Raw genomic sequence first — 25,206 nt, 5'->3', positions numbered from 1 at the left:
GGATTTTAATTTAGCAAGGAGTCATGTGTCAGCACAGGCATGGTAGGGCGTGTTCCTGTGCTGTACTGTTCTTTGTTCTTTTTTTCTTTGTTCTCGCCTTCTCTACATAGACAGACACAAAAAAATTGATGTTATGGATGGAGGGAAAGAATGGCAAGGCAGTTCATTGGTCCCTGTCTGCAGGGTTTGCTGAGATGGTGATCACAATGCGGCTTATCGATCTTCCTTCTACAGATACTATGCAGGAGGCACAGGGTGATGGGTTCACACGTATAAAGGTCTCTGACTTATTAATTAAAATTCACAGTTACTGAGGAGAGGAAATAAATTGGCTATCTTCAGGATTATACTTTTTATTGCACAGAAAATACAGTTCCTTCCCTTTCAGAGATTTGATTACATTTGCCCAAACATGCAAACCCTTAAGCTGTTCAGCTACCTGGGAGCCTATCACGTCATTGTTAGCAGGCAGGAGATCATTGTCATCAATATTTGGTCCCTAGTCCACAGCAAAGTTCCATCCAAGCTGCATAGCTATGGTACTTGCAGCTGCTCCAAAGTTCTGTGCATGGCAATCAGTGTTGATATATCAATCACGGTAATGACTTCTGGCTCTGAAAGTCACTGCTGCACACACACACCTCAGAAGCCTGTGAAACTGGAAAGAAAATGAGAGGGAATGCTGGTTTACAGACGAATTACCCGTTTTTAAACCAGTACTTTGGCCAATTGTATCAACAATCAAAAATACGGAACAATAAAAAGATATGGTCTTCACATGATAAGAGCATGTCAGAGACTGGACTCATAACTCTCCAAAGCCCTTCCATAACCTACATGAGTAACGGAACACTCTACACTTCTCTTATTACACTATAATTTAAATAAAAAGAACTTTTCAAACTACTATTAACTTTTGTGTCCTTGATTTATTGTAACATACTTAAGTACTTGTTAAAAATAACTTGGCGAGTTCTACTGCCTTTGTATTTCTACTTAGTAGTTCTACTGCCCTGTCCAACCAGGACACAACATGTGTTGAACTGTACTTTTTTTCATTTGCTTAATTTACTAATGAAATATACCTCTTTTGTTCTATTTTTATTTTTTTTTTAAATTCATTCCCATTATGTTTGGGAATTGAGTATTGTGTAAGAGGTGCACGAACTGTAGGTTTCTACTCAGGATAACTAATCCATTATAGTAACCTATGATTGGGTAGTAGTAACAGTGTTAACTTTGAATGTTAAATGGAATTTTACAAAATGATCGATCTTGTTAAAGTATTACAATATATAATTTTCTTTATTCACATCATTGCTCAGAAGCCAATGATTGTGAAGGCATCAAAAGCAATGGAAATATCCAGAAAGATAAAGATGAACTCGCAAAGGCAAATGACACCATTCTAATCAAACCACAGGCAACAAATAATTCTGAAGGAGATAAATCACTGCACCAGTCCCCAGACACAGCTGGAAAACACAAAGACCCCCTGGGGGCTTCAGCAACAACAAATAAGTCTGGAGGTGTCTGCAAAAAAGAGATTTCTACTGTAACAAGAAAGGTGAAGGAACTTCCACAGGAAAACAAGAAGTGTGCACAGAGTCAGAACTCAACAGCAGACAACCTGAAAGAAATAATTAAAACCAACACAAACAATGAGGCATATAAAATACATGGAACTGAAAGAAGCCAAGGAAAAGAGGCTGACAACATCACAACTGAACCTCCTGAGGTCAGTCTGGCCACAACTCAGTCACAGTTTGACGGAAACTCCCCATCAGTGGTAGAGAGGTACGTTTAAATTTCAATGACCCATCAACCTCTGTTTTATCCTCATCTTTCAAACTTAAGCTGTTCTTTCATTGAGTTGTCATTGATGAAACCTAGTTATAACAGAAAATGTCTATAAATGAGTATCATGGAACTGAACAGATGAATTCCGATTGCATTGTTTAAACCAGTTACCAAAAAGAAATTGAATATCCAGGCTTCGTATGATAGTAACTTTGTCGTCTTAAAAAGAAAAAAAAAGATCAACTATATTTCTGTTTCATAAGTTTCCTTCCAAACGCAGATTACGGCTCTCGTAGAAAGAATCTGTTTTTATCTGACTTTAACACAAAACACCGCTGACCTTGCTTATTACAAGGTAAATAAGGTCAAGATTTTCCATTTGGCCCATTTTATTTTATCTACCCTAAAAGATTCTAAAATTTTCCCATTATACCAATTTATTTCATGGCTTGGGAGCAACAAACAAAATACATCGTGGCAGTGGGCAAATTCACTCCCAAAAGACTCTAAATTACCGATGAACATTCTCTCACAAAGGTGACCAATCAGAGAGAATTTGCACTGGTAAACAGAATGGATGCACTGGTGAGGAGCTGCTCTTCCAATCACAAGTTCATTCTGTACCATGTTTGCTATTGGTAAACTCACTCGTAAACCCATCCAAGCTACCTTAGCTCAGAAGCAACCTGTGATTGAAGGAGCAGCTAGAACAATCAGTACTGACAGTACAGTGTTGAGGATTTTCTAGCAGAACCTTTTGCTGGGAACCAGGAGCAAAAGTGCCTGGGGTGGTGATGGCTGGGCCAAGAGCTGGGACCAGAGCTGAGAGGTAGGACCAGGGGAAACGCTGGTCCAGGTCAGGGGTTGAGAGATGGGGCTGGGAGGGGGTGAAAGCTCAAATTGAAAGCTGGGACATGAGACTGAAAGCCAGAGCCTTGAGTAAGAGCTGGAACCGGGGCCTTGAGAGTTAGGGCTGGAGGCTAAATGCTGGGACCATGGGCAAAAGCTAGGGGCTGAGAGCTATTGGCATAGTCTGAGGTCCAGAAGCAGTGGTGCTGACAGGTCTCATTGGCTGAGAATGTAATGCTTTTTGTTTGATCCACGAGTTCCGTCTGTAGACTCCCATGTTGGGATATCCGTCTGGTATCACTGCAGCCAATGAGGTAGTTCTTCCAGATTCCCATTGATTTTAATTTTGCTAAGGTTCCTTGATGCCACACTTGATCAAATGCAACTTGGTAGCACTGATGACAACAGTAGACTGGTAGGGCAGTAATTGCTACATTGAATTTGACCTGTTCATTGTGGACAGAATATATTTTGGCAATTTTCCTTGTTGACAGATACCAATGTTGTAGCTGTTCTGGAATACACTGAGGTATGGCTAGTTCTACAGTTTAAGAATTCAGCACAGCTGAGATATTATCAGGATCTATGGCTATAATGCACTCAACCATTTCTTGATAGCATATGGAATGAATTGAATTGGCTGAAGAATGGCTTCTGTGATAGTGGGGATGTCAATAGTAGGCTGAGATGGATCATCCACTTCTGGTTTGTCTCCGTTTTGCACTGGTGTGCTGGTGTCCACCATCATTAATGACATAATGCATACAGAGCCTCCTCTTTCAGTTTGTTCATTAATTTACCATCTCTGTTCATGACTGGATGTGGCTGGATTGTAGAGCTTTGATTTGATCTGCTGATTGTGTTATAACTAAGCTTGGCCAGTAGCAAGTTGTGCCTATCTTTGGTGAGCATGTAATTCTGTATTGTAGCTTCTACGCTCTTCATTAACTGAGGGATGGTTTCCTGATTTGAGCATAATTGTAGAATGAGTTAGAGACTATGGTTGAATACAATTTTGCTGCAGTTAATAGTTCACAGTGTCTCACAGATGTCCAATTTTTAGCTGTTAGTTCTGTTCTGAATCTAGTCCATTTAGCACAGTTGTAGTACCAAACAACATGTTGGGAGCATGCGCACTGTGAAGATGGGACTTTGTCTTCATAAAGACTTTGAGGTGCTTACTCCAACTGTACTCTCACGGACAGATGCACCTGTAACAGGTAAATTGGTGGACCAGGTTCTAGAATGTTCTTTTTTCTTGTTGGTTTCCTGACCACCTAGTGAAGGTTTAGTTAGTTATAGCATCACTGAGCAAATCTTGGTGGTGAACACTGAAGTCCCTGAAAGTATTATATTCCCTTGATGTTCTCAGAATTGCTTTCAAATAGTGATCAACGTGGAGTAGTACCAGTTCATCGTCTGAGAGTGTTTTTAGTGGTATTTGGGAGGGTGATTCTTTGGCCAGGCTTGACTTGGATAATATGAGACTTAATGGGCACCAGTATCAATGCTGGAATCTCCTAAAACCACCCCTTCCTGCCTATACACCATTTTGTTGCACCACCGGGAAGTTTGTCCTGCCTGTTATGGCAAGGCTTACCAGGGACAATGATGGAGAAGTCTACCACACTGGCTCTGCTATGTGATTCAATGACAATGGCTGTGCTCAACTATCGTTTAGCCAGGCTGTGGGAAAGCTGTCCTGATTTTGGTACAAGCCTCCAGGTGTTAGTGAGGAGGAATTTTACAGGGTGACCTTTGTCATGTCCAATTTTAAGTTGAAGTTGATAACAAGTGGTCGATTCAATTACACTCTTTCATACAGCTTCAGTACGGCTAAACGGCTTTCTAAGCCATTTCAGAGGGCAGTTAAGTATCACCAAGTTGTTTTGGCTCTGGAGATACTTAAAGTCAAATTGGATAGGGACAGCAGATTTCCTTCCCTAAAGAACATGAGAAAGTCAGATATTTTATTTTTATGACAATCACTAGATTTATCATTACCTTTACCAAGACTATCTTTTTATTTTCAGATATATTTAGTGAACTTAATTGAAATTAAACTCAAGTTTCCAGATCATTGGTGCAGAGCCTTAGATTACTAGTGCTGCAATAAAATCACCATGCTACCATATCTATTTAAATTCACACTTTTTAAATTAAATATTCCAGCTATTTTATAAACCTCAAAGATAAGCTAATGAGCTGCAATTCGCCAAATACTCGCAACACTTATCGGCAACAGTACTCTCATGATGGAGAAATTCTTGAAAGTTATGATTAATAATTTATGACAGTATTCAAAACCGTGTTGGACTTTACTCCACAAAGAAAAGTTAATTGCCCCACTCTTATTAAAATCAGTGGTGATATCATGTTTAGTGAATTAACAATGTCACTTGACTACAACAGGCAAGAACACCATCACAGAATGGTACCAGAGGACACAGAATCAGTAGTTACAGCTCAGGGGCTATTCTGGGATTCTCGTTGAGATCCTAGTCCTCAAATCAATTTTTTATTTATTCAACCATTGAATGTTAAGAGGTGATAGTTAGATTGTCTCTTATTGGAGATGGTTATTGTCTGGCATTTGTGAGGTGCGAATGTTAATTGCCAGCCCAATCCTGTATATAGTCTATATTCTGAAGAAGGGTCTCGACCCGAAACATTAGCTTTCCTGCTCCTCTGATGCTGCTTGGCCTGCTGCGTTCATTCAGCTCTACACCTTGTTATCTCAGATTCTCCAACATCGGCAGTTCCTACTATCTCTATAATCTATATCCTGCATTTGAATATCTGAGGAGTCATCAGTGGTGCTGAAAATTGTGCAATCATCAGTGGACATTCCCACTTCTGACCTTATGGTGGAAGGAAAGTCATTGATGAAGCAGCTGAAAATGGTTGGGCCTAGGATACTATCCTGAGGAAATCCTGCAGAGATGACATGGAGCAGAGCAGGTTATTGTTGAGCAAATGCTGTTGTTAATGACACCTTACCCCACTTTACTGATGATCAAAAGTAAACTGATAGGGCCATAATTAGCCATGTAGATTTATGGCTTTTTGTGTACGGAACATTCCTGGGCAATTTTCCACATTGTCGGGCTAATGCCAGTATTGTGACTGTACTGGAAGAGCTTGGCTAGTCAATCAGCAAGTTCTGGAGCACAAGTCTTCAGTACTAGTGCCGGAATGTTGTCAGGGCTCATAGACTTTATAGTATCCAATGCCTCCAACCATTTCTTTAGTAAAATAAAGTTTCAAATTCTGAGATTTTCCTGACTGATATTATTTTCACGTTTATTGAAATTGTGTGCATGGTTAGCCTCTTTTGGTTAAAAAATGGCTAGGCTTCATTTCTCGTAAACTTGCCCATTAATAACCTGTTCTTTCATTCCGTTTCAGCTCCCGTGCCCTTGAACAGGACCGAGAAATAGATCACTGTTTATGATCCCTCATTATAAAAACTGCATGGTATTCTAACCATTTTCTAGCAAATTTTGGCATGGCTTTGTCACTGGACAACCAAGAACAATAATAGTCCACTGCCAATATTACCGTTGCTGGACTATTCTCTTTCTTTTTCCAGACTGACAACCTTATATTTAACATCTCTTTCACCACAACTGAGATTTTCAGCCACAGGGTGTAATTTTATAACTCCCTTTCCCTGTTAACTCCAGTGCTCAAATGGGTCTGTTCTGTCTCAGTGACCAGAAGTAATATGATCTGATCTAACCACGATACAGTTGAACCCCAATTTCCTTTACTGAAAGTCTATGGTTATTTTTGGATCCTAGCTCTGCTGGTATGGTGTTTTTTGAGGTCTAGTTTACCAGAACCATTGGAAATGCCTTGTGTGAATTCATTGCCACTAATTCTTCCTTTAGTCTAAGTTATTGATACTAAATCAGGAAGTATGCCCACACAAAGTCTTCCAGCTCAGCCTTGATAAACAGAATAGCTTATCCCAGGAATGATCCTTTGTAGCCTGATGTGCGGAACTTACCTTAGGATATTAATTAATTCTTTTGATGCAAACTGATTAATTTAACAGTCTATTGCTTTAAATATGCAACTCACATTCTGCTATATAAACAGGAAAATATGAGACAGATTTGATCGCAAAAACATTGAATTATGTTGCAGAATAATTTACATATAAATCGAATATCCCATATTTTAAGAAAGAAAATTGTCATTCTAAGAGCCAGATTATGTCGAAAATTATGGCATCATCTTGTTTTCATACACACACTCGTACATTTAGTAATTTAGAAACTTGCTTTGCAAATCTACTTAATAGTGACTTAATGCAACTGTGTGTTGTTCTAATGCTACTGTATCTTTAATTTCAAGCTAGGCTATCCAGGAACTTTGAAGGTAAGAAGATTTGTTTCAGGTATTCACTAATAAAGGAGGATTTACATTTGTACAAATAAGTGATCACTAAAAGTATGGCTGTTATTTAATTAGTACTGCAACTTTTTTCAGGGCTTTTGAAACAATGCAGGAAATGCCAGTCAGTCCAACAGAAAAGGTCCATTCAGAGGAAACAGCCGCCAAGGAGCTTGTGCCTGCATCATGGGAAGGACAGAAGGAACCTCATAAAAAGCACAAAGCACAACAAAAGCCCAAAGAAGACATGCAAGCTACATTACTACAGAAAACTGCAAAGGAGAAAGAGCCAGCTCAAGATGAAAAAATCTGCAAATTATCCAAGACATCTGTAACCCAGGAGAAAGGTTTAAAAAACACCAAAATTCAAATAGGCCAGAAAAGTGAGAAAAGTGCTGACAGTTGTCAAAATAAAGCAGAAAACAAGTGCAAATCAGGTCCAGATAGTGAATTAAAAGATTCAAAAGAACTTCAGAAAGCAAGCAAAGAATCTGCGAACATCACAGAAATGAATGTTTTGGCAAAGAAGGAAACAGATTCCACAGAAATCACAAACAAGGAACAAGACAACAAGGGATGTGTTGAGAAACCAGAAAATCACAATATCATTATTGGTGAGTTAGTTTTCATAATCCCATCATTACTTCCAACATCCAATATTTCACTTTCAACCCTATTTGTAAAACTTTAAAGTTATGCCAATTGTGAAGTTTTGGTTTTCCTTCTCAGATGATAGCCCGTCACCTCCAGCCCCCTTCAGTCATCGCATAGTGACGACTAAGAAAATACTTGTAACCTCTTCATACACAGTTCATTACAATGAGGTGCTGGGAGGGTAAGTTATCAATTGGATCTTTCAGTCATTTTGGGTAACTACAAAATATAAAAGACCAAGGAAAGGAAATAACTATGATTATTTTGCAAATATTCACTGTGTAGCATTGCAAAGTACATTCTCAGAACTTTTGGTTTAATAACATAATTTAATAACACAGTTGCATCTGTCCATGGCTGTATCAGTAAGAGTGACCACTGCACAGTCCTAGTGGAGATGAAATTCTGTCTTCACGTTGAGTTCCATTGTATTGTGTGGCACTATCACTGTGCTAAATGGGACAGACTTCGCACAGATCTAGCAACTCAAAGCTGGCCATCCACGAGCCACTATGGGCCATCAACAGCAGCAGAAATGTATTCCAGCACAATATCTAACGTCATGGCCCGGCATATCCCCCACTCAACCATTACCATCAAGCCAGGGAATCAACCCTGGTTCAACGGAAAGTGCAGGAGTGCATGCCAGGAGCAGCACCAGGCATACCTGAAGATGCGATGTCAACCTGGCGAAGCCATCAAACAGGACTACATGCAGCCAAACAGCATAAGCAGCAAGTGATAGACAGAGCTAAGCGATCCCACAACCAAAGGATCAGATGTAAGCTCTGCAGTCCTGCCACATCCAGTCGTGAATGGTGGTGGACAATTAAACAACTCACTGGAGGAGGAGGCTCCATAAATATCCCCATCCTCAATGATGGAGGAGCTCAGCACATCAGTGCAAAAGAGAAGGCTGAAGCTTTTGCACCAATCTTCAGCCAAAAGTGCCGAGTGGATGATCCATTTCGGCCTTCTCCAGTGGTCCCCAACATTACAGATACCAGTCTTCAGTCAAATCGATGCACTCCACATGATATCAAGAAACAGTTGGAGACACTGGATAGAGCAAAGGCTACGGGCCCTGACAACATTCCAGCAATAGTACTGAAGACTTGTGCTCCAGAACTTGCTGTTCACCTAGCTAAGCTGTTCCAGTACAGTTACAACACTGGTATCTACCCGACAATGTGGAAAATTGCCCAAGTACGTCCTGTACATAAAAAAAGCAGAACAAGTTCAACCCAGCCAATTACTGCCTCATCAGTCTACTCTCGATCATCAGCAAAGTGATGGAAGGTGTTATCAATAGTGCTATCAAGCAGCACCTGCTCAGCATTGATCTGCTCAGAGATGCCTGGTTTGGGTTCCACCAGGGCCACTCAGCTCCTGACCTCATTACAGCCTGGTTCAAACATGGACAAAAAAACTGAATTCCAGAGGTAAGGTCAGAGTGATAGCCCTTGACATCAAGGCTGCATTCGACGGGGTGTGGCATCAAGGAGCCCGAGCAAAACTGGAATCATTGGGTATCAGAGGGCAAACTCTCTGGTGTTTGGAGTCATACCTGACACATAGGATGATGGTCCTAGTTGTTGGAGGTCAATCATCTTAGCTCCAGGACATCTCTACAGGAGTTCCTCAGGGTAGTTCCTCAGCTCAACCATCTTCAGCTGCTTCATCAACAACCTTCCCTCAACCATAAGGTCAGAAGTGGGGATGTTCGCCAATGATTGCATAATGTTTAGCACCATTCGCGACTTCTCAGATACTGAAGCAGTCCATGTTCAAATGCAACAAGATCTGGACAATATCCAGGCTTGGGCTGACAAGTGGCAAGTAACATTCATGCTACACAAATGCCAGGCTATTACCATCAAGAAAAAGAGACAATCTAGCCACCTCCCCTTGGCATTCAATGGTTACCATCACTGAATCCCCCACTATCGACGTCCTGGGTGTTACCATTGACCAAAAATTCAACTGGACTCACCACATAAACACAATGGCTACAAGAGCAGGTCAGAAGCTAGGAATACTGCGGCAAGTACTCACCTCCTGACTTCCCAAAGCCTGCCCACCATCTACAAGGTACAAGTCAGGAATGTGATGGAATACTCTCCATTTGCCTGGATGAGTGCAGCCCCACTAACACTCAAGAAACTTGACACCATCCAGGACAAAGCAGCCTGCTCGATTGGCACAACATCCACAAGCATTCACTCCCTCCACCACCAATGCTCAGAAGCAGCAGTGTGTACTATTTACAATATGCACTGCAGAAATTCACCAAAGATCCTCAGACAGCATGACTACTCCCATCTAGAAGAACAAGGGCAGCAGATATATGGGAACACCACCACCTTCAAGTTCCCCTCCAAGCCACCACGCACCACCCTGACTTGGAAATATATTGCCGTTCCTTCGTTGTCGCTGGGTCAAAATCCTGGAATTTCCTCCAAAATGGCATTGTGGGTCAATCCACAGCAAATAGACTGCAACGGTTCAAGAAGGCAGCTCACCACCACCTTCTCAAGGGCAACTAGGTACAGGCAATAAATGCTGGCCTGCCAGTGACGCTCAGGTCCCACAAATGTAAAGTTATGTAAAGATGTGCAATGCAGTCCAAACTAATAAAGCCAAGTATAAAGCTTTGAAATTATTTTGTTACAATTAGAAAGCATAGATATAAAACTGCCTCCAGTCAATCTTTTTTAGGTATTGTACTTAATTATACATCTAAGGTAAAGATGAAGTCACTATATTCTAACCAGAGAGCTGTAGGTCTGCTCTCTTATTAGAAAGGGATGACTGGTGGCAGTTTAACTGAGGGTCACCATGCCTCAGGTAAGGGGAGAGGTTCAGGAGGAGAATCCTTTATGATAACCTCAGCCACAGCAGGAATTGAACCCATGCTGTTGGTTTTACTCTCCATCACAACCAACTGTCGAGCCAAATGACCCCTACATTTGTCCATCTCTCAGAGGCTCATGGTGAAACATTAATAATTATTTTCTATGATACATTTATAATTTGAATGTTTCAGGTTGTTGGTACTTTAAAATTGGTGTAATTTTATACTTTTAATAATATGAGTGTAACTTCACTGAGGTGCACAGAGTTTACACCCAATTGTTTCTCTGGTACCTTTATGGTAAATTGACTGTTGCACTGAAGAACACAGACTTGCTCTGTGGCCCAAACTAATTGGGCTGATATGAGCTATAGGTGTTTGGGGATGGGAGATTGTTGCAGTTGGCTTGATCTTTTTTGAGCCAATATGGAGACAAAAGGATCAGGATTCTATCTCTTAGTTTATGCTGGAAGTGTATATATGTACATGAAAAGTGAACATTAAGTCCGTATGTGCTATTATGTATCCTCCCTACCTCCACTATAATCTTAAAATAGCTTGCTGCTGTCACCAGGCTCCATGATGACCACTTGAATCAGGCTTTGGAGGGCTGACAGCACTAATGGAATGTCACTCCATTAAGAACCAGAGCTTCCAGACTGGATGGCAAGAAAAGTAGCAAAATCAGTAGGACTTTTCTGAAACGTGCTTAGCACAGCATAAATTTCAAAGTAGCCATTTGTGTTCTACTGCTTACAGTATAGCTTTGCTACTCCACTGGGATTTTCTTATAGAAATAATTATTTCATACTATACTAATGATAAGTATAACAAACCATACAGTTACCTTAGTAAATTCTGAAATATTCAGTGATGAGGTGGAGAGAAAGATTAGCTGTAATTTGTTATGGTGATTTCCTGTGGTATGTACATTAAATTTTCACTCTTATATTTCTCTAATGGCAGGGGTCGATTTGGCCAAGTTCTTAAATGTGCAGAAACATCAACTGGCCTCGAACTTGCTGCCAAAATAATTAAAGTAAAAGGACCAAAGGACAGGGTAAATTCCTTACTTAAAATAACTTTGTCAACATGACTTGTCACTTGCCTCATTTTGATTAACTGCAGTCACCTGGGGGATGTTTCATGTTGAAAGCTTGCCAAATGACGTAGATGCTGCAATGATTTACAGCTTTGTTTTTTTTTAACATAACTAGCTTGGCTCTCCTTAATTGAGCCTAGCCAGCACAATTGCCTGCCAGGATTGTTATCTGTAATGATGAATATGAATGTATATTCAGGCAGTTCTGTATGTACCTTTGCAACATTAAATGCAACATTAGTGGTTTTTTTGGAAAATTCTGTGCTCTATTCAAGTCAATGCCCATTTTTAACAATTATTTTGACTATTATTAAGTCCACATTTGGTGCATCTTAATATTTTGCAGAGTTGGCACATATATACTTAAATCCCATACCTTGATGGGTGCCATTTGTATTTGGTTATGAGTAGATGCATCAAAAGAATACGTTTGAATTCTTCTGATCATTTTCAGTTTATTTGGTAAACTACCTACTCTTTGCTGATAAGATAGCTGATATGAATCAATTGGCATATGAAGGGTAAATCCATCTTGCCTGTCATATATGTCAGAACAAAGATATCAATATCACTTTATAGTCATGCCCATCAAAATTTGCTTTGCATCTTGAATGAAAACTGCTGACACATTGGTGTTTGCAGATGGTAATGAAGTCTACTCATCTGCATAGATTCTGTTAACAGTGAAAGAATTTCAAATGATTTCCTTTTTAAGTGTATTTTCATTTTTTTTTCTTTCTTGAGGGTAATATACCGTTCACAGAGTCTACCAGCCCTTCACTATCTTACACAACAATGTGATACAAGAGAATGAGTGTCAGCAGATTGTCTGATTATGAGATAAATGGACAACTGGAGTCAATCTCCATCCTCCCCTCATGTCCCTGCAAAGATTTTTTCCACATCCGCCTAGCCTAGAGATCAATATTAGTGAATTCACTGTAATTCAAGCTGAGATCAGATACCTCACCACAAATAACAAGTTAAATCTGGGAAATTGCCAATCTGTATGTTGTTATTTCACACTACAGAATGCATGTAGGTAATTTCATTTGAGTGTTGACAAAACTAATACTTTTTCAAATACTGCAAAAAGTAAAGATGCTCCTTGTTTGGTTAGTGCTCTGCCTGAGGTGGAATAGAATAATATGAAAACCCCAGGTATAGGTTTCGGTTTAAGCTGAGTCAGTTGAGTTGATTCAGTCAAAGACAGCAATAAGGACACTGTAAATGGTATAGTTCCCGTGTACTGGAAAGAAAGAGTCAGGTAAGTTTGCAGCCTTGATAATTATACATTTCTCCTCTCATTACACATTGGCACACAACGTAATGTATCGGAAAGTGACTGACCCCAACTTGAATCAACGCCTTCGGGAAATAAGGGAGGGTAAGTTAGGAAAGTAAATTTAAAGTGTGTATTCCCAGTTTTGAAATAGAATATCCTAACTTATTTCCTGAGTAAGAGTTAATCAGTTCCTAAAACCTTGGTAATTGATTTCTCTTCTGATTTAGGAGGAAGTAAAAAATGAAATCACTGTCATGAATCAGTTAAGTCACGTCAACCTGATCCAGCTTTATGATGCATTTGAAGCCAAGAACAATGTCACACTGATTTTGGAATAGTAAGTGGTTTTGGTAGTTTCACCAAAAAAAGGAAACATCTTTAACATTCTGAGACTCAGTGAAAGACACTTTGAGGGCATTTGGACCTTGACCCTAGATTTAAAAACTCATTGCTCCTTTATTATTTATAACACTAACACATCACCTGCGGCATCATGTGTACACAACCAAAAATATTGCATCAAGTACAGCTCAACAGCTGACACAGCTATCATTAATAGGACAGTTTATAAATTGAGGCCTTTGATTCTGAGTGGTGGTGGAGCTGCAGAACTCTTATAACTTTCCAGGAGTTCTGAATTTAACTCCATAACTACTTCTCCAAAGCCAATATCTTACTACCTGAAATCCACAAGCCACTGGTCTTACACATTACCTCATTGGAAACAAAGTCATGTAATCTGTTTGATTGGGCCACTGCTAAATGACCCAATATATTGGTAAATAGCTCTGTCAATGAAACGTGTCAGAACTAATCAGAAAGCCAGGAACTACCTTCATTATGATTAACATAATGTCTAAAACAAAATCTAAACAATCAGATATGTAGGCAAAAGTTAATCTTCACCACTCTGTTTCTGTCATTGAGTCTGGCTTGATGGGAGGATGAAGTGGAGCATTGGAGATGAAGGTCAGTATGTTCAATTCAGATACTTAATATTTTATTGTCCGATCCTGATGGCTGATTTATCATTAAGTCATGCACGGATTTTAAGGATACCCAATTAGATGACAAATTGGAGATTTAATTGCAGTTTACACATAATACTCTATGTAACCTTCTGCAAAATCTGTCAAATGCTGATACTTTATTTTATGCTTTACTTTTATGCAACGTGCTTTTTTTTAAAGCACTTTTACGTAAAGGCATTTCTTGTCCAAGTTGAAGTTTCCAGGATGTTTGCCACCTGATTTTCGACCTCAGTCACTCCATGAACTTGCGTGTTCCCTCAGTTGTGGGGTGGTTACAAAATTGAGAGTTCTTTTTCATGGTGTCTTAGATATAAGGTAGTCACAAAGGGGAGTTGGTGATTGCAGATACATTTATATCTCACACATGTCTACAGTCGGTGTTCAGCCTCAGCACAGTTTAAGCACACTTCTATCTAAATGAGTAGGTTATAAAGTCAAATCTCGATCTGGAGATTCGAGCAGAATGTTTAAATTGATATTGTGGTGCAGAACTCAGAGTGTGGTGCTGAGCAAAGTCAGAATTTTTAATGAGATATTAAGCCAAGTCTACATTTTCCCTCTTAGCTGCATGTAACAGTTCCCACAGTACCAAATAAGGAATAAGTTGTCAGGGGAAATATATGCAAAGGAGAGAGGGAATATTAATAACTTACTGCCATAATACTGCCAAACACTTAAAAAGCAAACATTAGGAACGAATCTCCTGGTACTATTTAAAGATATCTGTTTATAAAATGTGAAAAGTAATTGAGACGCTATGATTTAAATTACTTTATAACATTGTGTTGATTGCAGTGTTGGAGGTGGAGAGTTGTTTGACCGAATTATCGATGAAAACTATAATCTGACAGAGCTGGATACAATCGTCTTTGTGAAGCAGATCTGTGAAGGTGTTCAATATTTACATCAACAATATATCCTTCACTTGGATCTTAAGGTATGTTTTATATCCACAGACATGCCTCCATTTCTAAAACCACAACTAAATGATTTTTTATTTAACAATTTTGTTTATCTGTAAATTTGTGATTGGTGAACTTGAATTTTACTTTTAATTATCAACCTCGCTGCTATAAACTAGTCAGAGGTATGGAATCATAGAATGATTGCAGAACAGAAGGTGGCCATTTGGGCTGTCAGGTTTGTACTGGCTCTCTGTAAGAAAATCTCACCAAGTCCTACTTCCCTATCTTCATCACCATCCTTGGGTCTGTCTGATTGGGCAGCAGATGTTGCAACATTGTGGTGTATAAGGGATATGCATGGTGCTCAATATTGACTCCAGGCCCCCATGAAATTCTCAAGATATTTGGTTAAACACAGCCATGGAAACCTTCTACAGATTACCATCTAGTGCCCTCCCTCAGCTGACGAATCAGTTCTCCTCCATTTGAACACCACTCAACAGAAGCACTGAGGGCTGTAAGGGCACAGAATGTACTCTGAGTGGAATGTCAATGGCCATCACCAAGAGTTGCTTGGGATCCCCAATGCTGACTGAACTGGCCAAGTTCTAAGGCCTTGTTTGGGTTAACAGTAAATGGTGAGGGAAATAAGAAAGAAGCAAAAATCTATTTGACCCCATCATCACCATTCTATCTGCTGCAGATGTATCTGCCCATGATAGCGTAGGTAAGAGTGACCAATATATGAGCCTTGTGAAGTCAAAGTCATGTCTTCACGCTAAACTATATTTTCCATTGTGTCATGTTCCACTATCACCATAATAAACTGGATATATTGGGATCAGAACTAGTAACTCAACACTGGGCATCCCTGAGGTCTGTGGTCAGTTAGCAGCAGCAGAATTGTCTTTTTCAACCGTAATCTGCAATCTCATGACCCAGCATATTCCTGCTGTATCATTATCATTTAGCCAAGGGCTCAACTCTGCTTCAATGAAGAGTGCAGGAGGGCATGCCATGAACTGCATCTGGCATACCTAAAAATGAGATGCCAACCTGGTAAAGCTACAACACAGGACTATATGCATGCTAAACATTGGAAGCAGCGCATGTTAGAGCTAAGCAATTCAACAACAATGGGTCAGATTAAAACTCCGCAGTCCTACCAAATCCAGTTGAGAATGGTGATGGGCAATTAAATAACTAACACGGGGAGAACGGTCCACAAATATCCCCATCCTCAATGATATAGACCCTAGCACATTTGTACAAAAGGCAATGCTGAGACATTTGCAACCAACTTCAATCAGAAGTACTGAGTGTATGATACTTTCATCGTCCTCCTGAGGTATTTGGCATCACAGATGTCAATCTTCAGCCAACTCAAATCTCTCCAAGGGATACACGAAGGAACATTTGCACCACACAAGTACCAGGCAATGGCTATCTTCAACAAGAGAGAATCTAACATTTGCTCCTTGACATTCAATACCATTATATCACTGAATCCCTCATGATCAACATTCAGGAAGTTACCTTGACCAGAAATTGAACTGGACTCGCCATATAAATACGTGGCTACGACAGCAGGTCAGACGCTGCAATCCCCCAGCAAGTAACTCAACTAATCCTGTCCATCATGTACAAGACACAAGTAAGGTGTGTGATGGACTTCTCCCCACTTGTCTGGCCGAGTGCAGCTCCAACAACACTCAAGGACAGCATCCAGGACAAAGCAGCCTGCTCGATGGGCACCATATCCACAAACATCCACTCCCTCCATGTTCAGTAAAAGCAGAGTGCACCATCTGCAAGATGTACTGCAGAAATTCACCAAAGCTGAAGGCAGCACTTTCCAAACCAACAAATACTGTATGGACAAGGGAACATAGGAACATAGTCATCTGCAAGTCCCCCTCCAACCCACTTATCATCCTGACTTGGAAATGTATTGCTGTTCCTTCACTGGTTCAAATCCTGGAAGTCCCTCCCCAATGGCATTGTGGGTCTACCTAACCAGATAGACTGCAGCAGTTGAAGAAGGCAGCTCATCACCCGCCTTCACAATGTCAATTAGAGATCGGCCTGGCCCAACCAGTGACTCCACATGCCATGTATGAATAAAAACAAAATCAAGAAGAGGCTGAGGCACTGGATACTGCAATATTTCTGGGCCCTGACAATACTCCAGCCATAGTGAAGATTTATTCTTCAGAACTAGCCTCGCCAGTAGCCAACCTTCACTGTTCAGCAACACTACTGACATCGACATGGCAGTATAGAAAACTGCAGTTTTGTCATGTCCACAGATGTAACACAAATCCAATTATTGTCCCATCAGCCTTCTCTGAATCATCAGCAAAGTGATGGAAGTGTTATCAGCAGTGCTATCAGGGGGAACCTGCATAAGAACATAAGAATTTAGGAGAAGGACTAGGCAATACAGCCCCATGTGTCTGCTCTGACATTTGATACAAACATGGATGATCTCACAGTGTAATCTGCTTGTTGACGCTCAGTTTAGGTTCTGCCAAAGCTGCTTGGCTTCCAAACTATTACAGCCTTGGAACAATTATGAATGAAAGAGCTGAAGTCAAGAGTGGAGGTGAGAGTGATTGTCTTTGACAACAAGACAGCACTTGACATATTTTGGCTTTAAGCAGCTCTGACAATATTGCAGTAAATGGGAACTAGGCGAAAAATTCTTCCCTAGTTACCTCTTCAAAAAACTCAAGCAAGTTAAACTCCTAACAAATCCATGCTGTTTTTCCTGAATTAACATTTATTAAAATGACTGCTGATTTTCCCCTGAATTATTGTTCCTAAAAGCTTTCCCACCACTGTTATAGAAACTAGTCTGGAGTTCCTGGGCTTATCCTTGTACCCATTTTTGACCAGGGTGCAATACTTACAATGTCTTGATTCAGGAGCAATTGTTCATAACTGAAAGGGTGTTGCACTATGTAAAATGATGTAAACTTACTTAAAACCAAGTCAGTTTACCTGTTATAACAAGGTGTAGAGCTGAATGAATACAGCAGGCCAAGCAGCATCAGAGGAGCAGGCAGGCTGACGTTTCGGGCCTACACCCTTCCTACTATCTCTGAACTACACCTTGTTATCTCAGATTCTCCAGCATCTGCAGTTCCTACTATCTCTGAGTCAGTTTACCTGTTAATGCTGTAGCGATAATTTCCTGAAAGGCAAATATTTCCACAGAGTGGTAATGAAAAGCTTCACGTGTTTATCGTACAGCAAGCCCTTGAATCCCACATGGGTCCTTGTGGGCAATATGCACATTTGGGTCATCTTAGGGCTCTTGCAACCTGTCAGATATGGACTGACACTGACTTAGGAGTTAACATTTGGCCTTTTGGCTGAGTATTTGGGATGGAAAACAATGTCACACAAAAAAAAACACTCAAGTAATTGTTTTTGTGTAATGGGTGGTTGTTGGATTGTGCTGGCATTTGAGTTGTCGTATGATGCCTCGACAAAGATGAAACTTCTGTGTGCACCAGGATCTGTGCTTTTGTTGAAATGCCTTCCTTGTCTCCCACAGCCAGAAAACATTTTGTGTGTAAACAACACAGGAAATCAAATCAAAATTATTGATTTTGGTCTGGCTAGAAGGTAAGGGCTATAGAATAATTATAAATTGTTTGATTCAAATAATCTGCAGTGAAATAAATCTATTTGGCAACGTTAACCCATAAATAATCTATAAATCATAGGCATAATGTGAAAAATAGTTCATCAAAACTAAATAAATATGAGAGATTTTACAAACACCCATATGCCTCATCATTCAGTTTGTGTGAACACCAACTAGTCTGGGATTGAAATTTTCCGACTGAGATGGTCCTATATTTGAACCTTGCTTCATATTGAATAAAGGTAAGTAGAAAATTGTTAAAATTGGTTTCAGAGCTTCTAATGAAAAGAATCAGTTAAATTTCCTTGTCCTGCTTGCCATCTAGTGACTAATGCTGGAAAGTGCACATATATGACTAAAGAGATAACAAGGTGTAGAGCTGGACGAACACAGCAGGCCAAGCAGCATCAGAGGAGCAGGAAGGCTGACGTTTCAGGCCTAGACCCTTCTTCAGAAAATTTCTGAAGGGTCTAGGCCCGAAGCGTCAGCTTTCCTGCTCCTATGATGCTGCTTGGCCTGCTGTGTTCATCCAGCTGTACACCTTGTTATCTCAGATTCTCCAGCATCTGCAGTTCCTGCTATATATGACTAAAGACAGAATCAGGATTGACAATAATGCTCCTGCATTCAAAAGAATATCCAGTTGATCAGCCATGGAGGAAGGGAGATATGAAATGACATTTTCTGTGCAATGTCAGGGGTGGCACGGTGGCTCAGTGGTTAGCACTGCGCCCTCACAGTGCAACAATTTGGAGGTACCGGTGTTGGACTGGGATGGACAAGGTCATAAATCACATGACACCAGGTTATAGTCCAACAGGCTTATTTGAAAACACAAGCTTTCAGAGCCTCAGTCCTTCTTCAGGTGTTAGTGAGAGAGGTAGTATCAGACACAGAACTTATCAGTAAAAGAGCAAAGGTTCGCACCATTGATGAGGACGTACTAAACAAACCTAAAATGCTACCTGTCCCACTAACACCTGAAGAAAGACTGAGGTTCCAAAAGCTTGTGTTTTCAAATAAACCTGTTGGATATAACCTGGTGTTGTGTGATTTCTGACCTTGTTCATAGTGCAACGTACCTGGGTTTGATTCTGCCATTGGCGACTGCTTGTGTAGAGTTTGCACATTCTGCCTGTATCTGCATGGGTTTCCTCTGCGTGCACTGGTTTCTCTCACAGTGCAAAGATGGGCAAGTTAGGCGGATTGGCCAAGCTAAATTGCCTATAGTGTCCATGAATGTACAGGCTAGGTGGATTAGGCATGGGGAATGCAGGATTACAGGAATAAGATAGGGAGATGGATTTGGGTGGGATGCTCTTCGGAGGGTCAATGTGGACTCAATTGGCTGAATGGCCTGCTTCCACACTGTAGGGATTCTATAATAATGTATTAGGCTTTGCAGTGATGATCTGCTGCAATTATAGCCCAGATCTTCCAGCAGTCAGTGTCAGCTTGCAGCTCTGCTCCTACTTTTCTGTGACCCAGTGAGGCTCTGCATTTCTGGACTGGTCTTCCAATCCAGCTTTTACAGAAATGTGGAGTTGTCCTTTGAATATCTTCCTGATAGTGCTGGATTGGCAGGAGAAGGCAAATCTCACCCAGTGCTTAAGGCAATAACTGCTATATTCTGGGAGGTGTTCAGTAATATATTCTGAAACTTTGGGACATTTAAACAGCTTTTCATTGTTTTAGTGAGTAGAATGTATGAGTGGATAGATAAAGGGATAGATGAGCAACTGCATGTGTAAGTGGGTTAATTAACTGAGTAGGATGGTAGGTGGATGAGGAGCCAGGTGGGTGATGATTGAAGATGGGCAAAGATGGCAGGTGGCTGAGGATAGCAGGTGGGTGAAGTGGGTCAAGTTGTGATGGGAGTTGGAGGATGGTGTGAGCTAATCTGATCAGTCAGATGAGAGTCAATTGGTCAGGAACAAGTGTGACGTTTGGAGGGGAGATTAGGGAGAGCTGAGTGAAGTGGGACCTGTCAGCTTGGTCTCGGGGGTGGGGGTGATTAGGGTTCAAATGACTGGAAGATCTGGGTCTAAATTTTCACTTGATGCGTCAATTGAACTTCCAGTGATAGTTAAATATAAACAGCTTTCATCAGCACAATGTCAGGATAACCACTTTGGCACTGGTTGTGGGCAGGTGGAACTCTTGTGAAAAATTTTCAGTATTTATACCAATCATCTTTGACAGATAGACAAAGTCTCTATTACAATTCACACATGCATGATTATTAATGTCATAATTGTAACTTTGGAACACTCATTAAGTTGGTGCAAATCTATCCCACAGCAAATACGGATGATTTAGCAAAATAGAAACTTGTCTTTTAACTACACTGCTTCCAATGTCATGATACAGGAATATAACAGGGACATAAATGTCAAGTCCTTTCTATCTTTACATTTATGGAAAAAATGTTCATCAAATTTTAGGTGCTTCCATACCATAATGTTAAAGATACAAATCAGGTGAACACACAGCGGTGAAGTAATTGCGATGTTGATGATCCATGGGTTTTTTGACTTTCTCAAACCAGAACAAATGTATACCAACAGTTTACCATGAAGGATCCATCCCTTTAAACCTCATAATCATTATTCAGTACTAAGAAACTGAAACTTAAATCTACATATCAGCAAATGCAATGCCAGCTGTAATAGGAATTGTTTTGTTTGATAGGATAGAACAAGTGGTTCAGTATCAGAGACCGTTAATATTGCAACATCTATGACAAAGTTAAAACCTTGGCAAATATATTAATGACAATGGGCTGATTAACAAAACATGTTTCAGTTATAGAGGTCTTATTTTGATTACTCGAATTATAAATTCAGTTAAGGAGCAAAAAATACCTCATCTGTAACAGGTTTACTTCTTTGAATCACTCACCCTTTTCCAGCTGAGTCAATGTAAGTTATTTTAAGGCCTCTTTCAATGTCAATCTGTGAGATATTCTAGCAATACTTACTTTGTAATTTTACCTGCCTTGTATGACATTAACAAGTTATAGTACGGCAGAATTCAGTACATGAATCTTGGGGAGTTCAGGCAACAGCCTAGACCCAAACATATCAGTATAGTGCAGGCTTGTGGAGCATCGAGGCTTCTGTTTTCTTTAACCATGACCACAACATTATGCTACTTATGCAGCAGTAGAATATGTGAAATTATTCAAATACACAAAGAAAACCTGACTTTTTTACTGTTTGTTTAAACACTTTTTATTGTTTTTAGGTATAAGCCAAGAGAGAAACTGAAAGTTCATTTTGGTACCCCAGAATTCCTTGCTCCAGAAGTGGTGAATTATGATTATGTTTCATTCCCAACAGACATGTGGAGTGTGGGCGTCATCACCTATATGTTGTATGTATTAAGTGCTTTTCAGAGAATCTTCTATCTCACATATCTTGTAAGAATATGTGCAGAAGTGAATCCAGTTTAAAATTGGTGAAACAGTCAATTTAACAGTAAAGACAGGGCAATTAGGTCAATTAGTTCTAGACTATTGGAACAGGTAAGTTTTTCTGAGTGTGTACTTTATCTTTAGTGCCCTGAAAGACAAACTGCATCAGGAATCCGAGCCAAACAGACTTTCTTTGATCAGTCCTAAATTCCGCATTACAGATTAGCTCACTAAACAAGGTCACTGAGAAGAGTGAGGTAACATTGTTCACTGCCTCTCATCTTATTTAATATCGTCAATGGATTGGGGAAGATCACAAGGAGCAATTTTAGATAATCTGTTATCGAGTCATAGAGTCATACAGCGTGGAAACAAACCCTTCGGCCCAACTAGTCCATGCCGTCCATGTTCCCAAACTAAACCAGCCCCACTAGTTTGCATTTGGCCCATATTCCCCCCCAAACCTTTCCTATTCATGTACTTATCTAAATGTCTTTTCAACGTTGTAGCTGTACCTGCATCCATCAATTCCTTTGGCAGTTCATTCCATACAATCATCACACTCTGTATAAAAAGTTGCCCCTCATGTCCTTATTAAATCGTTCTCCTCTCACCCTAAAAATATACCGCCTAGTTTTGAACTTTCCCACCTTAAAGAAAAGATCTCTGCTTTTCACCTTATCCATGCCCCTTATGATTTTATAAACCACTATAAGGGCAGCATGGTGGCTCTGTGCTTAGCACTGATGCCACTTACTGCCAGGGACCTGACTTCAAATCCAGCCTTGGTCAACTGTGTAGAATTTGTATATTCTCCCCCTGTCTGCGTGGGTTTCCACCAGGCGCTCCGGTTTCCTCCCACAGTTCAAAATATGTGGATTAGGTAGATTGGCCATGCTAAATTGCCCATAGTGTCCAGGGATGTGCAGGTGAGGTGGATTAGCCATGGGAAATACAGAGTTACAAAGATCAGGTAGGGGGTAGGTCTGGCTGGGATGCTCTTCGGCGGGTTGTTGTGGATCCGATGGGCTGAATGGCCTGTTCCCAAACTGTGGGGATTCTCTGAAGGTCATCCCCTTAAGCTGCAATGAAAAACGTCCCAACTCAAACCCTCCATTTCCGGCAACAGCCTGGTAAATTTTTTCCAAACCCTCTCCAGTTTAATAATGTCCTTCCTATAACATGGCGACAGAACTGCATACAGTACACCAGAAGAGGCCTCACCACATCCTGTACAACCTCAACTATGATGCTCAAATGTCTGAGCAATAAAGGCAAGCGTGCTAAACACCTTCTTAACCACTCTGTCCACCTGTGATGCAAATTTCAAAGTATTATGCACCTGGACATCCCAGGCATCTCTGTTCCACAACACTACCCAGGGCCCTACCGTTGTAATCTTTACAAAGAACTGCAGAAATCCTTTTCATAGAATCACTTGGGAAATAATTGCATTTGACTTACCACCTTCATTTTAATTTCTACCTTAAACCAATAATAATCATTGATTTCTGTACCTAAAATTTTAAACAAAAATGAAGGATTAAGTGTTTTTATCTTTCTGGTTTGGTATTGTGTAAATATTTCAAAGCAATCTGTTTGTTACCTTGGAGATATTATCACCGCTAAAGTCCCTTGACTTGACACCAGCTTTAAACAGTCATCAGGAGAGGAAAAAGGCATACACAGAGATTAATAGATTTTTGTGGGCAACTTACTTTGAGGTTAGCAATGAAGGTTTATGCTTCACTGCTTATCACAAAATGCAGGCTTCTGACTTTTTCATTTGTAGTAGAACACTGGACTGTAGTGTTCATGAAGTCACTGGAAAGGAAATCTCCACATATTAAGAAAGGGCAATTTAGAAAAGCAGTAATTGGCCTGTACAGATAACTCCTTTTGTAATCATGAGAAGTCTTGCACAATGCAGGAGAGTGCAGAAACTTTACTTTCCTGCTGTGATGAATGTCAGTTTCCATTCGGTGCTGTTTAGGTACCCGACATCATTAATGCCATGATCTGACGTCGAAGTATGTGGATAATTCTTATTGTAAATCTTTATAGAAATGTATGGCGGCAAGATTATAGTTATATTGTGCTAGGTTCTGAGGAAAGCTGTAGTCTTGTGATCGCAGCATGGATGTTACATCAGTGAAAGCCACCTCACTGTAGTCTGAGCTGTGTTATTTGCAAATTTGTAGCTTAAGCTCAAAAGTAAGTACCCACAGTGAAGCTAGGAATGCAGTCCCTCCTCAAGCATTCCAAGCAGTATACACCACTGTCTTGCTTACTAATAGCAATTCATGTGACTTTACTTTACAATGTCTGGCTGTATAAGGCAATTGGAGTGCTTCTCAGGCACTGCAGCCATATATTACAGGGAGCAAGCCTTTGCACTATGTTATGCAGATGCTCACAATGCAATTGATGGGTGACACATTCAAATTCATGATTCCTTTGTATGTACTTCAATATATAAAAAAAGTTAAAAAACAGAGCTAAGGGAAAGAGTTAAAGTAGAAAATGCAAATGAATGAGGTAAGCATGAAAATAAGAAATGGGTGCAGAAGCAGATCATTTGGCCCCATAAGCCAGTTCTGCCATTCAATAAGATTGTGGTTGGTCTGTTGTATTTCAAACTCCATATTCCCATCTACACCTTATACCACTGATTTCGCTGCCAAACAAGAATGTGTCCACTCGTATTAAAAATATCCAATGATTTTGCTTCTGCTACATTCTAAAGCTGAGCTCAGCAAAGAGTTCAGCAAACCAGAAGTAAAATCAGAAAAATGTTAAAAATACTCAGCAACTTTGTTAGCATATGAACTTCAGGTTTATGGCCTATCAACAGAACTGGAAAACATGTGACGTAATGAGTTGATAAGGAAATAAAGCAGGGGAGACAAAAGAGGGAGAGAACAAAAAGAATAATATGGAAAGGAAGGCAAGAAAGACTAAATGACAAAAAGGATGAGGCAGCAAAAGCAAAAGGAGATGGTGATGGGAACAAGAAACAAAGATGCAGCTAAATGATGTGGGAGTGGGAGAAGTAGAATTATTAGGAACAAGTTCTATCTGAAAGCAAAAGAACAAAAGGAGTCCTTCCACCATTGACAGTCTGCCAGTCTGTTTTGCTGTTGCCTGTAACCCAGCCAGCCCTAGACTGTTGATAACAAGGTGTAGAGCTGGATGAACACAGCAGGCCAAGCAGCATCAGAGGAGCAGGAATGCTGACGTTTCGGGCCTAGACCA

The 25,206-nt window shown here is 40.2% G+C and overlaps 2 protein-coding genes across 2 annotated transcripts in view; both read left to right on the top strand.

Moving 5' to 3' along the window:
- Nucleotides 1-25,206, top strand: part of vps35 (VPS35 retromer complex component) — a 159,204-nt gene that overhangs the window by 40,743 nt on the left and 93,255 nt on the right. The window lies entirely within an intron of this gene.
- The window catches only part of mylk3 (myosin light chain kinase 3), a 46,324-nt gene that overhangs the window by 12,384 nt on the left and 8,734 nt on the right, over nucleotides 1-25,206 (top strand). The window contains exons 3-10 of the mRNA XM_048605667.1: nucleotides 1,326-1,797; nucleotides 7,147-7,664; nucleotides 7,780-7,885; nucleotides 11,525-11,618; nucleotides 13,173-13,282; nucleotides 14,772-14,913; nucleotides 18,444-18,514; nucleotides 21,783-21,911. Coding sequence (XP_048461624.1) covers nucleotides 1,326-1,797; nucleotides 7,147-7,664; nucleotides 7,780-7,885; nucleotides 11,525-11,618; nucleotides 13,173-13,282; nucleotides 14,772-14,913; nucleotides 18,444-18,514; nucleotides 21,783-21,911 — 1,642 coding nt within the window. The remainder of the gene's footprint in view (nucleotides 1-1,325; nucleotides 1,798-7,146; nucleotides 7,665-7,779; nucleotides 7,886-11,524; nucleotides 11,619-13,172; nucleotides 13,283-14,771; nucleotides 14,914-18,443; nucleotides 18,515-21,782; nucleotides 21,912-25,206) is intronic.

This window comes from Rhincodon typus, chromosome 15 (assembly GCF_021869965.1).
Source record: "Rhincodon typus isolate 14 chromosome 15, sRhiTyp1.1, whole genome shotgun sequence".
NCBI classification, from domain to species: Eukaryota; Metazoa; Chordata; class Chondrichthyes; order Orectolobiformes; family Rhincodontidae; genus Rhincodon; species Rhincodon typus.
The sequence above is the reverse complement of the archived record's forward strand: the minus strand, read 5'-3'. Positions and strand labels throughout refer to the sequence as shown.